Source organism: Polypterus senegalus, chromosome 5, assembly GCF_016835505.1.
Source record: "Polypterus senegalus isolate Bchr_013 chromosome 5, ASM1683550v1, whole genome shotgun sequence".
Taxonomy (NCBI): Eukaryota; Metazoa; Chordata; class Cladistia; order Polypteriformes; family Polypteridae; genus Polypterus; species Polypterus senegalus.
Genome location: NC_053158.1, coordinates 60850118 through 60868124, shown reverse-complemented (window position 1 = coordinate 60868124; position 18007 = coordinate 60850118). Strand labels below are relative to the sequence as shown.

The 18007-nt window shown below is 37.7% G+C and overlaps 1 protein-coding gene across 2 annotated transcripts in view; it reads left to right on the top strand.

Annotated features, from left to right (window-relative positions):
- The window catches only part of taf4b (TAF4B RNA polymerase II, TATA box binding protein (TBP)-associated factor), a 344452-nt gene that overhangs the window by 58178 nt on the left and 268267 nt on the right, over positions 1–18007 (top strand). For both annotated transcript variants that reach the window (XM_039754687.1, XM_039754686.1), the window contains exons 6-8: positions 1448–1570; positions 8765–8854; positions 11086–11304. In XM_039754687.1, the coding sequence (XP_039610621.1) occupies positions 1448–1570; positions 8765–8854; positions 11086–11304 (432 nt within the window). The remainder of the gene's footprint in view (positions 1–1447; positions 1571–8764; positions 8855–11085; positions 11305–18007) is intronic.

The window sequence follows — 18007 nt, the reverse complement described above, 5'->3', positions numbered from 1 at the left end:
CCACACTGCACACATGATTTTAGGAATGACTTGAGGAACATGAGCAAGATTTCAAGGTGTTGACATGTCCTTCATATTCACCAAATCTCTGTTTGATCAAACATTTGTCGGATGTGCTGGAAAAACAAGTCCAATGTAGGCCCCATCTTGCAGCATACAGGAATTGAAGGATATGCTGCTAATGTTCTGGTACCAGATACCACATGCCCCTTCAGAGGCCTTGTGGAGTCCAAGCCTTGGAAGGGTCAACGGTGTTTTGGTCGCATGAGGGGGACCCACACAAAATTAGGCAGGTGGTTTTAATGTTGTGGTTGATTGGTGTTTATTTAAACATTGTATGCACTGCACTTATTTTCATCTTTCACAGCTAAAGACGACAAAGTTAACAATCTAAACTTTCTTCTCCGTTAGCCATATTGTCTTTGCCTTTATTGTCTCTTTGGTATCAAAAGAGGTGCTTTAATATTTGACGCACAATAGTAGAACGAAAAGGACAAGTAAAGCACACATAGCAAAGCACATTGTTTTCTTTGATATGGTGGACTCAGTAGAATAGAAAGGTGTCTTTCTTGTTAGAATATTGAAATCATTTTATAACCTGAGCCAGAAGTGTAATGGCAGTCCAAAACACAATGTAGAATTGTAGCTTGAGCTTTTACTCATATTGTCCTGGCAGTTGAGACAAAGACATTGTGTTTATTATGTTTTGTAATTTAAAATATTTGCAAATTGCAAAAATCTTAAAGAACATTAAATATACTGGTACAAATATGGGCAATATTTAGTAGTGAGAGCGATTATAGACAGTAGTATCTGATAAGCATAGCTTTGTAGGGAAGAATTCTATTGTGATGACAAAATCAAAAGAGGCAGTTGGTTACATTGATGTGCATGCTACATTAATTTTAGATACCAAAGTTGAGCTGTAGTAGGAATTATGTTATTGTTGAATACCACACCATTTTCTAACCAGTTTAATCCTGAGAAGGTTCATGGGGGGCTGGAGCATAATCCAGCAAGCTAAGGGCACAAGGCAAGTACAGTCCTTGGACAGGTCGCAGTTCATTACAGGGTGAACACACACACCACACATTCACAACAGGGGCAATTTAGTATAGCCAGTCCACCTAGCATGCATGTCTTTGGGAGGAACCCAAGCACCTAGAGGAAATCCACACAGACACGGGGAAAACATGCAGACTCCATGCAGGGAGGACCTAGGACCTCCAGTACTGAAAGACAGCAGCCCTACAACTACACCACCGTGCTACCCGCTGTTGAATAAATATGATTATATAAATGGAAATATGTCCATACAAAAGAATATTCTGATATGAGAAATTTTGTTTGAGAATTACTTTTGTTTTTAGAGTTTTGTAGAGATTTGCACTTTAATTTTTTTAGTTATCTTCCTTTTTAACCACTAATTATTTTTTTCTGTTTTTAGGAGGTTTTGGAAAATGTAAAGAAGTGCAAGAATTTCCTTATCACACTAGTTAAACTCGCGTCCAGTGGAACACATTCTGTTGAAATGGCAAAAAATGTTAAGGAGCTGGTACAGAATTTGCTGGTATGATTTTTTTTTTTTTTTGGTATGTGTTTTAGAAATGTCATTTATTTTGCATTTTATAGTGGATGTTTGGTAATGATGTGGAGTATCTGAATACCATGGTAATTGGTTCTTTGTGCCCCTACATGCATGTAAATAAAGTTAGAGTCCCCTTTTTGTACACTCCTGTAAAATGATGGTTGGTGTGAAGTGGTCAACTCTCCAACCAAAATGCCAACTACAACCTGAGCCTTTCATTTAATGCTCCTTTATTGAATACTCCTTTAATTTCCTTTAAATGCCATCCCAGGGAAGAAAAGGAAATACAATATATATTAATAGAAAAAAGAGTTTCCTCATGTTGTACAGTGAGCATCATTATATAAAGCAAACTTTGTGTTGTAATGTGGTCAGCCCTTATGCATAGAGAGAGAGAGAGAAGCATTCTGATTTTATAACATTTATCATTGAACATTCACGAAGTGATCAAGAAACCTGGTTGAAATGGAATTATTTTCCATTGTATAATTGAAGTGCTTAGCAAAAGATGATGGGTTTCATACAGGGCGGGCTAAAAAGAAATACCACATTTCAAATGTTTATTCTACAAAAACACTACAACATAAAATTTATTTCATTACGTTACAAGAAAGGGTATAAATAATAGATTTATTTTCACTGTGTTTTAAAAATGATGTCTTCAAGTGGTGGCCAACATTAGTGATACACTCTTTGAGAAGATTTCTGAATGCTCGCATGACTTGTTTAGCCATTTCAAGGGGAATAGCGGTGATTTTGTGGTGAGTAATGTCCTTGTGGGTATAAGGTTTGAGACTGGTGTGTGTACACCTTTGACTTGAAATAGCGGCACAAGAAGAAAATGGCACAGAGCGAGATCAGGTGAACATGAAGGCCACTCGACATCGCTGCACAGGGAGATCAGCTTACCCGGAAACATATCCCACAAAACTTGCATGGATTTCCGCGCTGTATCAGCTGTTGTTCTATCCTGTTGAAACCAGGCATCCACCACATCCATTTCTTCAAGTTAGGGCCGCCAAATTTCTCTAGCATTTCAATTTAACGTTCTGAAGTGACGTTGACCAATGCTTCCCCCCCTCCTCAAAAAAGTAAGGGCCTACATTGCCAAATTCTGCAATGGATCACCAAACTGTAACACACTTGCGGGGGCCTCTGATGAAGTTCACAAGGGTTGGCTTCAGCCCATTAGTGAAAGTTTTGCTTATTTACACAACCACTCAAATGGAAATGTGCCTCGTCGCTGCACATGACGATGGCATCTCGATGAACGGTTTGCAGTATGTTCACGCACAACTCTCTACGGCTTTCCAAGTCTGTCTCAGTGGGTTCCTGCACTACCATCATTTTGTATGGATGGAAATTAAGGTCCTCATGCAAAATCCTCCTCAAAGACTTGTTGGAAATGCCTAAGGCAGAAGCGTGTTTGCACTCTGAACATCTAGGAGACTGCAAAATTAATGCCCTTACAGCTTGGATGTTTTCAGGTGTCTCTACAGTCTTGAGGATGGCCTGGAGATTTTCTGTTCAATGTTGTTGAGGTGTGTTGCGTAGTGATAATGAATTTGTTGTTTTTGAAGAACACTTTGACAGTGAAACCATGGTGCGCACAGGACCAAGGCATTTTGCCAACTGAAAACTACAAGGGTTCGCCTATTAAAGGTCAAACCCCCACCACACCCCAAACCCACTCGGCTGCCTCTACCTTGTGCAATGACCTTGAGAAATGTGTTACTTCATTTTGGCTCACCCTGTATCTATTAAATATAATAATAATATGATGCACCAAAGTTGGATGAAGGGAAGTATAGTTGCAAAGTTTTTTGCACTGCCGCCTCATAACTCCATCAGATTGAGTTAAATTTCTGAACCATTTACTATATGTGGGGAGCTTGCATGGTTTTCACTCATCTATGAGAGTTTTCTCCTGATACTCTAGTTTTTCTTCAACATCCTAAATGCTTGTCTATTAAATTACATTGTGTCAGGCATATGCTGCGCTGACACACCCTCACATCAGGATTTTGTACAGTCCTCTCTTGAGACACTCTTGAGTATTTCAGGTGTGAATTAAAGATGATCTTGTGGCCCATACATACTTGGATTCTATTAGTGTAGGTTCTCCTCTCTGGAACACTAAAGATTAGATTTACAGATCGTAGCTTTGAAAGGAAATAAATGTGTGCTTGGCTGAACTTTTTTTCTCATGATTGACACAGCAGGACAGATGGTAGTAGACTCGTCTTTTTAAATAAGAAGTAATACGGTTAACAGTATGGTACTTGTAAAAAAAAAAAAGAAAATGGTACATACAATATTTATTTCATGTATTACTATTATGCCTTACATTACCTGCCTTCTCCCAGTATGTGGATTGTAACACTCGGGGAAACAGGACTATCGACCTACTGTATGCAAACGTTAAAGACGCATACAGCGCCCCCCCCGCTGCCTGCGCTTGGGAAAGCAGATCATAACCTGGTTGTTCTTCAGCCTCAATACAAACCAAGAGTGAGGGCGCTACCTACAACTACACGCTCATTCAGGAAGTGGTCCCCGGAGGCAGAGCAGGCTCTGAGAGACTGCTTTGGAACTACAGACTGGGATATATTGCTTGGATCACATAGTGAGAACATTGAAGAGGCTGTTGAATGCACAACTGATTACATCAACTTCTGTATGGACATTGTAGTTCCAGTAAGAACAGTATGCTGCTATGCTAACAACAAGCCATGGGTTACAAGTGACATCAAGGGCCTTTTGAACCAGAAGAAAAGGGCTTTTAAAGGTGGTGATCAGCATGAGCTCAAGTGCGTGCAGAAGGAACTCCGAGTGAGTCCAGCTGAGGGTGGCGAAAGAGCAGTACAGGAGAAAGCTGGAGCAGAAGTTGCAGAACAACAGCATGAAGGAAGTGTGGGATGGGATGAAGATTATCACTGGCTGCAGCTCGAAGCGGGGTGCCGCCATCGAGACAGACGTGGAGAGAGCAAACCAAATGAACAACTTCTTTAATAGGTTTGATCACAGTAACCCACTCTCACCTCGGAGTACTGCATCCTCCAACCATCCTTCTGCTGATACCAGCATAGGTGAGATACCCCCACCCACAATTACAACAGCCCAGGTGAGCAGAGAGCTGAAAAGACTTCGTGCCAGCAAAGCAGCGGGTCCAGATGGTGTATCGCCACGACTGCTGAAGGCATGTGCGTTGGAACTGGGGAGTCCTCTACAGTGCATCTTCAACCTGAGCCTGGAACAGGGGAGAGTCCCAAGGCTTTGGAAAACATCTTGTATCACCCCTGTCCCAAAGGTATCACGTCCTAGTGAGCTGAATGACTTCCAGCCTGTTGCTCTGACGTCACATCTGATGAAGACCATGGAGCGGCTGCTGCTTCACCACCTGAGGCCACAGGTCCGTCACGCCCTTGACCCTCTGCAGTTCGCATACCAGGAGAAGGTGGGAGCGGAGGATGCCATCATCTATATGCTACACCGATCCCTATCCCACCTGGACAGAGGCAGTGGTGCTGTAAGAATTATGTTTTTGGACTTCTCTAGCGCCTTCAACACCATCCAACCTCTGCTCCTTAGAGACAAGCTGACTGAGATGGAAGTAGACTCACACCTGGTGGCATGGATCGTGGACTATCTTACAGACAGACCTCAATATGTGTGTCTTGGGAACTGCAGGTCTGACATTGTGTTCAGCAATACAGGGGCGCTGCAGGGGACTGTACTTTCTCCAGTCCTGTTCAATCTATATACATCAGACTTCCAATATGACTCGGAGTCCTGCCACGTGCAAAAGTTCGCTGATGACACTGCTATTGTGGGCTGCATCAGGTGTGGGCAGGAGGAGGAGTACAGAAAGTTAATCAAAGACTTTGTTAAATGGTGCGACTCAAACCACTTACACCTTAACACCAACAAGACCAAGGAGCTGGTGGTGGATTTTAGGATGCCTAGGCCCCTCATGGACCCTGTGATCATTAGAGGTGACTGTGTGCAGAGGGTGCAGACCTTTAAATATCTGGGAGTGCAGCTGGATGACAAATTGGACTGGACTGCCAATACTGATGCTCTATGTAAGAAAGGTCAGAGCAGACTATACTTTCTGAGAAGGTTGGCATCCTTCAACATCTGCAGTAAGATGCTGCAGATGTTCTACCAGACGGTTGTGGCGAGTGCCCTCTTCTACGCGGTGGTGTGCTGGGGTGGCAGCATAAAGATGAAAGACGCCTCACGCCTGGACAAACTTGTTAAGAAAGCAGGCTCTATTGTAGGATTAAAGATGGACAATTTAACATCTGTGGCAGAGAGACGGGCACTAAGCAAACTCCTGTCAATCATGAATAATCCACTGCATCCACTTAACAGTGTCATCTCCAGACAGAGGAGTAGCTTCAGTGAAAGACTTTTGTCACTGTCCTGCTCCACTGACAGACTAAAGAGATTGTTCCTCCCCACACTAGACTCTTCAATTCCACCCGGGAGTAAATGCTAACATTAATTTTATTTAAGTTTTTTCATTTTTATTACTATTTAATATAATATTGTTTCTTTGTGTCAGTATACTGCTGCTGGATTATGTGAATTTCCCTTGGGATTAATAAAGTATCTATCTATCTATCTATCTATCTATCTATCTATCTATCTATCTATCTATCTATCTATCTATCTATCTATCTATCTATCTATCTATCTATCTATCTATCTATCTATCTATCTATCTATCTATCTATCTATCTATCTATCTATCTATCTATCTATCTATCTATCTATCTATCTATCTATCTATCTATCTATCTATCTATCCTTACATGTGACCAGTTTATTTATTCAGGATATTTAGTAATCTAGCATTTGTTTGAAAAATTTATTTTTGGTAAAATAGATAAAATTGGTTTTGCAATCTAAGGTATGTTTTCCTACTAATTAATAGGATTAATGTGAAATTTGAGTATATATTAGCACTATTAGATGTTTACATTGTTCACTCATTTTTATATGATTTTTGTCAGTTATATGTTCAAGCTCCTTGTTTCATTGCTAAATCCCATACCCACAGCCATATTAAAGTTCCAACAGTGAATCATGTTTTACTTTAACTTATTACAGACAGAAGTGATATGTACAGTTTGCACATGGCCTAAGCAATGAATGGAATGTTTTAAGTATTGTACAAAAAGAACAGGTGAAAAGAAACAATATTGTGAACTGTGTACAACATGGATCATGGAAAGCATCTACAGTTGAGATGGCCTGTGGCATGGACAAGGGTTTGGTTGGCTGGGAGGGTCCTCATTGTGGTGTTGGTGTGAATGTGGTTGCAGCAGAACTATTTATTAAAGGACACCCCCAATATCTGGATTCAGTAATGTTATAAAGTCGATACATTTAAAGCTAAAAACTGCTAAACATCTTGACCCTCCATTAGCATAAGATTTTCAAAAATACAAGGCTATTCATTAATTTAAAGAAAAAAAAAAAGTAGTACATGCGATGTACACAGTAAAATGAAGTACACACTTGGCCAAGTGCATCACGCCACCATAGTCTGGCTGCACAAAAATTGCTTTGTAGATTATGTCAAATGCAACAGGGATTGACAAAACAGGCAAGTTCCATTTAAAATACATTAACACTTTGCATGCAAGTTTACAATAGTGGAACGTACTAAAAACATGTATTTGGGTTTGAGAGTTTTTTAAGGTTATTGTTTTTTGAAAGAATGGAAGCTTGATCCTTAAAACTTTGGCATCACTGCATAAAACCCTTTTGGACCTATACATTTCTCAGAAAAGGATCTAGATTAAAATAAACAGCATAACTGTGTCTTTTGCAGATGCAACATGTCTAAACACAATCCAAGATGAGACAAAACTATATACTCTAAAATCAAACAATTAAATTGTTATTGAAACAAATTGTTATCCCAAAGTGGTTGAGGAAAAAAAGCACAGCCTTGACATGCTGCTTTTCTCTGTGCTTTTAAGTTTTGTGAGTGCTGATCAACTCTTCTGGTGCAACACGGCTGATTAGAATTTTAGTCTCCACACCAACATTTGCATCAGGGTTACAGATAAGATGTTGAGGGGTGTATATATATTTTAAAATTTGTTTCTTAGCGGATCAGACTGCTCGATCCCATCCCAGACTACGAAAAATTTGTATGTTATTTATACCACATCATGATGTGTAAGAAGAACCCTGCCTATTCTCACAGCTACAGTGCCTGACAAGCTCTTTAACTTTTCTGGCAGCTGTGTCTTTTTGAGCTTTGCCAAACTTTTCTCCTTTCACTTCACTTCTGAAAATTGGCCTTCATTTGCATAAACTGGCATGGCCCATTTCTCCTTGTGGTTGTTTCTCAGTGCTTTGGTGAAAAGGGAACTCTGACTTCCTACAGCATTATTAGCGACAAATTAAAAAAGTCAAGCATTTTTGGGGTTTTGGATATTTAGTTTAGATACTAATGATTTTATTTTAGAGAACAATTAAAATCCGCATAACTCATGGCCAGCCTTTTGAAAACATGTGTTATGAGTCTTCCTAGAATTGACTGTCTGACTGAACTGAGCAACCAGGCAAGAAGGACCTTGGTCTGGGAGGTGATTAAGAACCAAATCATCACTGCAAAGCAGCTTTAGAAATCCTTTGCTGAGATTGGAAAACTTATCAGAAGAAAGACCATCTCGGCAGCTCTCCATCCTTCAGCCTGCTTGGTGTTTACCAAATGGCATTTAGAAGACTCTGAGAGCATAAGGGAAACTATTCTCTGGTCTGATAAGACAAAAATGAAATTCTTTGGGCAGAATTCCAGGCACTATGTCTAGCGAAAACCAGGTGCTGTTCATCGCTTGCTTAATACCATCAGTACATTGCAGCTCTATGGTGATAGCATCATGCTGTTGGAGTGCTTGTTAGCAGCAGGGACAGAGAAGCTGTTCAGAGCTGAGGTAAGATGAATGCAGCCAAACACAGAGATCTTTGAAGAAAATCTGTTCCAGAATACACAAGACCTTGGAAACAAAATATGGATAGGAAGTATATTTTGAAAATAAATATAATCATAATATATTATTTTCTAAGCTTTATGGATTATGAGAATTTTTTATTTACTTTTATATATTTACATACTTGTTTGTGTAATGAAGCAATTATGTTCTGTTTTAGGATGGAAAATTGGAAGCAGAGGAATTTACAAACCGATTGTACACTGAACTAAAGTCCTCTCCGCAGCCCTACCTTGTGCCTTTTTTAAAGGTATTTAGTATATGAATGCTGTTTAGAAACTGTTAGGCACAGGACTAAAATGAAGAACTGTGATGCTTCGTGTCAGTTGCAAAGTTGTGGGTTCAAGACAGCCTTGCACTGTCCTTATGGTGTTTGTGTGTTCTGCATGACTTTTTTCTCTCGATAGTTTATGCCCACATTCCAAAGAAATTTATGCAATTAGCAATTCTAAATTAGCAGTACCTGATGTAGTGTGGATGTGTGAGGTGAGTAACTCTGAAAGGTACTTCATAATTCTATGAAATACAGGGTTTACGCTTAGCAGTTGGGGGTGTGATGGGAAGTTCCATATTCAGTTATTGGCAGTTGTGAATTAACCACCTGCAAATAAAGTACCTGTAGTTTAAATGCATCTCTGCAACATTCTTTCTTCCCCTCTTAGCTATTGTTCACTTCTTTAATAAACCACCTCTTTGCAATTTTTCCTTTGTTACAATATTAACATGAAAGCTGTATCAATGTTCAATTCCTTAGAAAGCAGCTTTTACTTCATATTGTATACTTTTTATAACTTCAATGGAACATTAATATTAAAGTTCACTGAACACAATATTCTTGCAAAGCATCAGAGATTTTAACAGTTTTAATTCAAATTATTATATTCACTTCACTTAGCAAGTTCTGTCTATGTACCTTTACTAAAATACCAATTATAGCTTTCCAAAATATATTTCCTGTTATAGCTGCCAACTTCATAATTGTCTCTAGTATACAATTTATGTAAAAGAAAAACTAATACTTATCTGGTCTCTCAAATGAAAGTGCTACATAACAGTACAGAACAGATCATGTGTAATAAGATTAATCACAGATCATTAAAGTAAACAGTCTATTTTTAATTTGCCATTCTTTTTGTCTTTGAAGCCACATTCATGAATTGCTAGCCTGAAATAGATTGCAGAATTATGCAGCTAAGATTGTAAATTTTATATATATCTGCTGCTCCTATAGTTAATAAAAGTTAGCTAAATAAAAATATGTTGTTTTTTGTTTATTTCAACATAGGCATTTTCTGTCATAATTAAGTTATAGGCATCTATTGGTTTTCATTAAAATGCTTTATTTTTGTAAAATTAATTTCCACTTATACAATGTGCATTTTCTTAATTGTTATATAAAGTGTCAAAAATTGTAGTTCTTACCCTGTTCCAGGTTTCTAAGTCCCTTCTGCAGTGTATCAACAATGTAGACAAATTATGACAATTCTAGCAGAATGCTCTATTTTTTTTTCTTTTAAATTTAAGGATGGTTTTAATTAACAACTGAAGAAGCTTTCATTGGTGTATAATGTAGATGCCAGTTGGCAAACTATTTAATTTTTTGCTCATATTCATTCATTTTTAACTTGAGCAATACATGTGCCTTTCACCAGTCAGTTTATTCATTGTGGATACACAGATAAAAAACACAAATTGATGATTTCCTGTTTCTTACCTCTCTAAAAGGAAAGTAAATAATGGATAAATTAATCTTGATTCTTGTGTATAAAGTGCATTTTACAGTTTGATGTCAAAATGCACAAGGCTGGTCTTGCTCATAACTCAACACAATATCAAACATTTTAACAATATGGTTAGTAAAATAAATAAAATAACCAGCTTGGTCTCTTTGATAACTACCATTTTAATGTTTATTTTCATAAAAAGGAACAGTGCTTTTTTTATAATCTTAAATTGTTTCATTAATAGCTATTCTTAAAATCCAGAAGTCCGACAACATCATAAATACATTCTCAAGCCAATTAAGGGTAATGGAGTGCTGTAGTCTATTCTGGTAGCAGATGGTGCAAGATAACACTCACAGACACTCCTATCTGAATAATTTGAAAATTGCCACTTAATCTATCATGGTCATATAGGTGGAGTGTCTGAAGAAATTTTTGCAAACAGTGAAAATATGGTAACTCCACAAATAAAATGACATGACATGAGATTTGAATCCAGGACATTGGATCTGTGAGACATTAACACTACTGTGCTGTCTAAAGAAATGGTGTAAAACAAAATTCCTTAATTATAAAAACATAATATTTATGCTGAAATATGTAAAGACAGGTTGATTTTATTTTTAACTTTTTAGACATGATAATTTTATCCATTTAAATAGTGAAAAAACTTTAACTGATCAAATTCTTTTACCCTATTTGTGTAAAATTTCAAAGATTGTAAATTTTTTAAATTGTACATTTTTTTTTTTTGCAGAGAAGCTTACCAGCAGTTCGCCAGCTAACTCCAGATTCACAGCTCTTCATTCAGCAATGTGTACTGCAGACACCTCAGTCAGCAATTGCTTCTTCAGCATCAATTCTCATAACCCAACAAAATACTAAGCCAGTTATGATCAATAGCAGAATCTTGCAGCCTAGCTGTTCCCTTTCCACTACTGTGAAACAGTCACAGCCTGAAAAGCCAGTCAGTTTGGTAAGTGCTAGTAATAATACTACTATCTTAACCCAGCTAATTAAAGCAAGTGTATTTATTTATATCATATTCATCATCTTTAGCATCTTCACTGTGCTTTTCTTGGTGAAGGTTGCAATTTCAGTACACTCAGCAAGACTGAATGGACCATCTCCCATGTATTTTTTCCTAGCTCTTCTTGAGCAATGCCTGCATGCTCCCATTCTAGTAGAAAAATGTAATTTCATCAATGTGTCCTAGGTCTTCCATTGGGGTTTTTCTTAATGTTCTATACTTATAAACCTCACCCTCAACTGGGTTCTGTCAGGCTAAAGAAGTCCAGCGATCCTATGCAGAATCTTAAAATCAACCGCTTCTTCTTGCTATCTCATTTTTTTCAGCCAGTACTTTACCTAAAGCTCATAAGGAGAGATGGGGACAGTGATGTAAACTTATTGATGAATCAAATTTGTTTTTCCCAAGAACTTCGCTTCTCATTCATCACCATTCTTTAGTAACATATGTAACATTTTCACATATAACTTTAGTATGCCTTACTAGGGAGTCCTTGAATATGAATAAGTCTATTAAAGACTGTCTCTACAAAAGGGGGAAAACAGTGAATTTAATTTCCCCGAAAAGGGGGAAAACAGTATATATAATTTCCTTGATGAATAAAAGAATAAAAAGGCTAGAAATACAACATTTCAGCCAAGATTGGCAGGAAATGTGGTGGAAATGTTCAAAAGAAGGGAGAGTAAATGTGTGCTGTGTACAGGAGACAAGATGGAAATCTCTTCTTTTGGCTGCTCCTGTTAGGGGTTGCCACAGCGGATCATCTTCTTCCATATCTTTATGTCCTCTGCATCTTGTTCTGTTGCACCCATCACCTGCATGTCCTCTCTCACCACATCCATAAACCTTCACTTAGGCCTTCCTCTTTTCCTCTTCCCTGACAGCTCTATCCTTAGCATCCTTCTCCCAATATACCCAGCATCTTTCCTCTGCACATGTCCAAACCAACGCAATCTTGCCTCTCTGACTTTGTCCCCCAACCGTCCAACTTGAGCTGACCCTGTAATGTACCCATTTCTAATCATATCCATCCTCGTCATACCCAGTGCAAATCTTAGCATCTTTAACTCTGCTACCTCCAGCTCTGTCTCCTGCTTTCGGGTCAGTGCCACCGTCTCCAACCTATATAACATAGCTGGTCTCGCCACAAATTACTCCTGACACTCTTCTCCATCCATTCCACCCTGCCTGCACTCTTTTTCACCTCTCTTCCACAATCCTCATTACTCTGTACTGATGATCCCAAGTATTTAAAAATATCCACCTTCGCCAACTCTACTCCCTGCATCCTCGCCATTCCACAAGATGGAAATGTAAATGTGTTAAAATACTTAGACTTAGTGAGAATAGTGGAAGAGAGACAAGGGAGCAGAGATGGCAGTCCTAGGGCTGGTGTACTTGTGTCAGAAATATGAGCTATCAGAGTAGTGCAGTTGAAGAGGGCGAGTGAATATATTGTAGTTTTTAAGATGATTGTTGGTAAGTGACTGATGAATATAATCTCTGTATATGTTGCATAGGTTGACAGAAGTGATGAAGAGAGAAGCGAGTTTTGGGACAGGTTGATGCAGGTGATGCCAGTTTTAGCTCATAGGAAAGTTTTTATAAAGGGAGGCAACTTGCATGGACATGTTCAGGCCAGTGCTAATGATAATAAGAGAGTCAATGAGGCATTTAGTTTTGGTATAGGGGAGGTTGAGGTTTAAAGGATTTTCGAGTTTGGTGATGCAATTGCGCAAAACCATATTTATAAAGGATAGCAAAGTTATGATATATGAATCTGGTGGTGTAAGGACCATGATAGATTATGATATAAGAGCTGATAAAAGCACGGAGGAAATGAGAAGGTTATTACTGGAGAAGGTTATGTAGGACAGCTTTTTTTAGTTTTTAGCCAGCGGTATGAAGTAAACAAGAGAAAGTATGTACCAAGGCTGTGAAATGCAAGAAAAGCAGTTTTGAGAGCAGAAGGAAGCCAAAAGGCGGGAGTGGGCTGTATAATGTGGAAGGAAATAATAGGAAATTGTTCAGGATCACAAAAACATGTAAGAAATTCTTGAAAAATGGAATGTTATGATTGATAGTTATGTGATTCCGTGTGAATGAGAAAAATTTAATGGGATAATGTTCGATTTAAGAAAAGGGTCAAGCTATAAGTTATTGAAAGAAGAGGATCCAGACTCTCATTAAAAAGGAAAGTGGTTTCAGAAATGCTAAAGACAGCAAATGGTCTTGCAGTTAAATGGTTGACAGAACTGTGCAGCACAATTATGCATAAAGGGAGGATTCCTGAAGATGGGAAAATAAGTATGTTCATTCTTGTTTATATGTTGTGAGACAATTTACTGCAGTGTTTGTTATATTATGAGATCAAGCTTATAGAGCACACTATGAAGGTGGTTAAAAGAGTGTGTTGCATAAGAATGGGAAATCATCTGAACGCTAGGAAAATGCAGTTTGGTTTAATGACTGGGAAGAAAAAAACGGATGTGGTCTTTTTTTGTAAGGGAAATGTACAAAAGCATCAGGTGAAGGAAGTGAAGCTGCATTATGTATTTGTAGATCAGGAAAATACATTTGGCTGCTGCAAGAGATGGTGAGGAGAGCACTGAGAACATTAAATGTGGAGGAAAGGTTGTCTACGGTCATGTCAGTGTATGAGTAAGTAAGAATGGTGGGAAAGTGAAAGTTTTGATGTAAAGGTTGGGATTCACCAGGAATAGTATGGGAGGAGGTGACCAGGGAAAGACATGAAGGATTTTCCTGGGAGCTCTTGTACACTGGTGATCTTGTAATGATAGCAGAAAGTGAATCAGAAATGAAGGAGGAGATACTGAAATGAAAAGATAATTTGGAACTGACAGACTTTAAAGTAAATGCAGGAAAAAAAATCCAAGGTAATTGATGGAGGTGAAAGGAACAAGAGAGAGGTGGATGCAAGGTTGTGCAGCATGTGCAGTAGAGATATTGGTTTGAGCAACTCTGTCCAGTGATTGGGCTCATGGAAATGGGAACATCTAATGTGCTGGTATGAAGGGTATCTGAAGGTGGTGAGTACAATTGTTCCTAGTAGAACGTGTGCAGGAGGGGTGCCAAATGTTAATGTAGTAAGTATAAATTAGGATATCAGTGTGTGGAAGAAATTTAATGGGCACCCCCAACTGGGTGTTCAGGCAGTAAGCACAGGCAGGAGAATCGTCAATTATTATTCTTTACCTATTATCTTTCAAGAGGCAACTCGGCATATCTTATTAGCAATTGTTACAAAGTAAAAGAGTGTCCTCTGCTATATGTTTATACAGTTCATTGATTAGATCACAATACCAAGGAATTAATTACATAATCAGAAAACTCTTAACATGATTGGTTACATCCAGTTGCCACCGGGACATGAGAAATGTTGATACCTTAAATAACCACAATTAAGCCCGTCCAGTTCTTGATTGAGAGTACTGTTAGCTTAGGAGTACATGACTTTTTAAATGCAACCCTGAGATTTTGCTCCTTTTCCTTGTTCCCATGGTTTGTTAAACAATGGTCTGATTTTTTTGTAATTCAGCTAGGTACATCGACAGGAAACTTAGCCTGAGCATAACAGTCGAACAATGATTATGCATTAAATATAACCTTTTTTTTTAGCTTTATTTATTTCTTTTGCTGTAAAGTAACTAAAATACATTATTTTAATAGCTCAGCAGATAAAAATAAGAAACTTGAGCACAAACCCAGCAGATAATAAAGTTGGGCTCCTTTCCAACAATTACCTGGTCATCAGCTAGGGGCAGTTTGAACCAGGGTACAAATTCAACTCTTACAGGTGATGGAGTTGTTTTTGAGGAATTAAAAAGTTCTGCTACCTAGGTGATATGGTGAATACAGATGGAGGTGTGGACTCAGCATTGGTGAGGAGAGTGAGAAAAACATCTAAGACATTACAGGTGCTGTTCCTAATGCTGAGTTGTAAATGAGCCTCTATGGCAGTGAATAGATATGTTAATGAAAACTATGTAAAGAACAACGTGAGATTCGGCTGATGAAGATGTAATATGAAGCAAAGCTGGAAAGAACAGAAATAAAAATGGTCAAGTGGATATGTGGAGTGTCACAAAGTGAAAAGATGAAGGCTGAGTTAAGAGAAAGACTTGGTGTGGTGGTAGTAGGTGCTAAGGTGGTTTGTGCATGTGGAGTGTAAGGTGGAGGAAATGATAATTAGCTTACCTGGATAAACCTGGTAAATGGCTGTTAAATTGGTGATGATGATGATAGGTTATGATTCACTGGTTCAGCTGTTGATACTCGTAAAAAAGTCATGTGTGTATGTATTTCATGTTTGCAATTATATGACAAAATCAATAAGGTAAAGGTAGCACACTTACATATGTAAAGTAAGAAAAAATTGTGTATGTGTTTGTCAAGTAAATGGCATTCAGAAGCATCAGCCTCTGGTAATTGCATGGCTTTTTGTGACCAAAACAAGAAGTCCTGGCACTTGTTCAGCTGGTCATGATTTATAGTATTTTTCCATTGTTCAGTTTGTTTATGCTTTGCTATGGAAGGTGGATCAATTTAGCTTTATTTGCATATAGGCAAGTAAGGAAGAAATGCAGTATTTTTTTTCAGAAGTCTGAAAAGAAAATTGCTACAATAAAGTCTCTCTTTTTCCTTTAAAAATATTTGCCCAGGGACTGCTTTATAAGTATACAAAAAATAGTTTCCAAAGGTTATTTCCAGAATGAGAAAATGAAGAAGATGGTTAGAGATGCAAAGTTTATGCTGTATAGCCTTTATCGAATGTGTTTATTCATGTACTTCTTTCTAATCACTATGATTAATGCCATCAGGATTTATAGTCTCATACCATTGTAAATAATCTTTTTTTGAACATCATATAAACTTTTACAGTTGCATATTGAAAAGGTGTTACTCCATATACTTTTGTGTGTGTGTGTGCATTGTTGTTGTATGCTTAAACACTTGTTTGATATGGGAAGAAAGCATATCATCCCAAATGGGTGCCTAGGACACTGAAAGAATGAATGAGGTGAATTTAGATTCTAAACTGCTAGAGTAGACAGGGCCTACTATACATAATGAGATGTAATAATGGCTTGTGGTTATAATAAAGGACTCTCATCATATCAAAGGGTAAAACAGTAAGGTTTCCATATGATAAGGAAGTCTGCAGTATTTTATCTGGTGTGTGTGTGTGTTTGTTTTTATTTTGTTTTTTTAAAGGTACTTCAAGGAATGCCTAGTTTTCAAAAGATGAGCTCTGGCCCTTTGTGACCCTAAATTAGTTAACGCAGTTTTGAAAAAGGATGGTATAGTTTAGTTTTGGGGAGCCTTCTTTTTGTAATTTTAAATTGGCTTTCAAGCTTAAAGTAAAAATCTTTTTGAATTTTTGAATGTTCTTTGTTATTGTTTTAACTTAGATACACACTGAAAACTGCTTTTGGGCTTTTCTTTTCAGCATCATCTTAGTATTATTGGTTGCTAATAGCCATGGTATTTGTTACAGAATAATTACAATCAAGTGAATTAAATTTGTGAATGATATGCCGTTAATTTTGGTGTACTGAATAAATCCTGCATCATTGATGCAAATATGAAAAAGAAAAGTAAATGACACAGAAACCGTAGCACTGGTTTGACTCTGGGTGCCGCTTAATTTGCAAAACTGAGCGGAAATGTGTGTACGTAAGGTAGGGGGCTACCATGAAAATGTGTGCAAGGAAATGGGCGTATGCAACATTATTCTGAGTACTCACCGTTTATACATGAGGCCTCGGGTCTTTAAAGTAAAGTGAATAATTGGTTCAGATTATACTTACATATCATTTTGTCTGTGAAACTGTTCAATGTCAATGAGTAGGACCAGAGAGAGACTGCATTATCCACTGGCCTGTTCATTTGTGGTGGAAACTACGGTAAAGCATCACTTTATCCTGTTCTTTTGAGCCATTATTAGCCTTCTAAGAGATTTCTTTACTACAGATATGAATGTGTGTTTGGTTTTCTTGGACTGTGGTTAATTTTTTAAAATTATGTATTGTATTCAGGTATGAAAGACAATGACAGCATCAAGTTTATAATTTCATTACAGTTTTTAGCTAATCTTCAAAATGTTTTAATAACTTGAGATGAAAGTCTCTCGCATCCATCTTTTTTTCAGCTTTTAAAGACCCAGCACACATCTTAATTCACTGTATATTGTTTCAAAGCCCCCTGGGTCACTAGTGTCCTTGTTGGAAGTCTTAATGTTTTAAACTTCAAAAATGGGCACAAAATATATTCAGTGAGTTGTCAGTTTTAGTCATCTCAGTCGTGCCCTGAAGTTGTTTCCAGTTTGTCCTTGTATTCCATTTTTACTTTTCAGGTATCACCTGACTCATACCTTGAATTTTGTACATACAGCAGTATGTAATAAAATTAATAATGCATTCTATATAAAATTTTGGTGTTTCAAATTTGAATATCATAATTAATCTGTAACTTTGGGTTTGGTTATAACCAATAGGCACAGCAGTATATACAGTGTACATATTTTGTATTGCTATTAGTATTGGTGAAAAGCAGTGCATTAGACGATATTTTAATTTGTTTGAAGCAGTCAGTTAAGATTTTGTGTGGCTGTTATTTATAAAGCAAG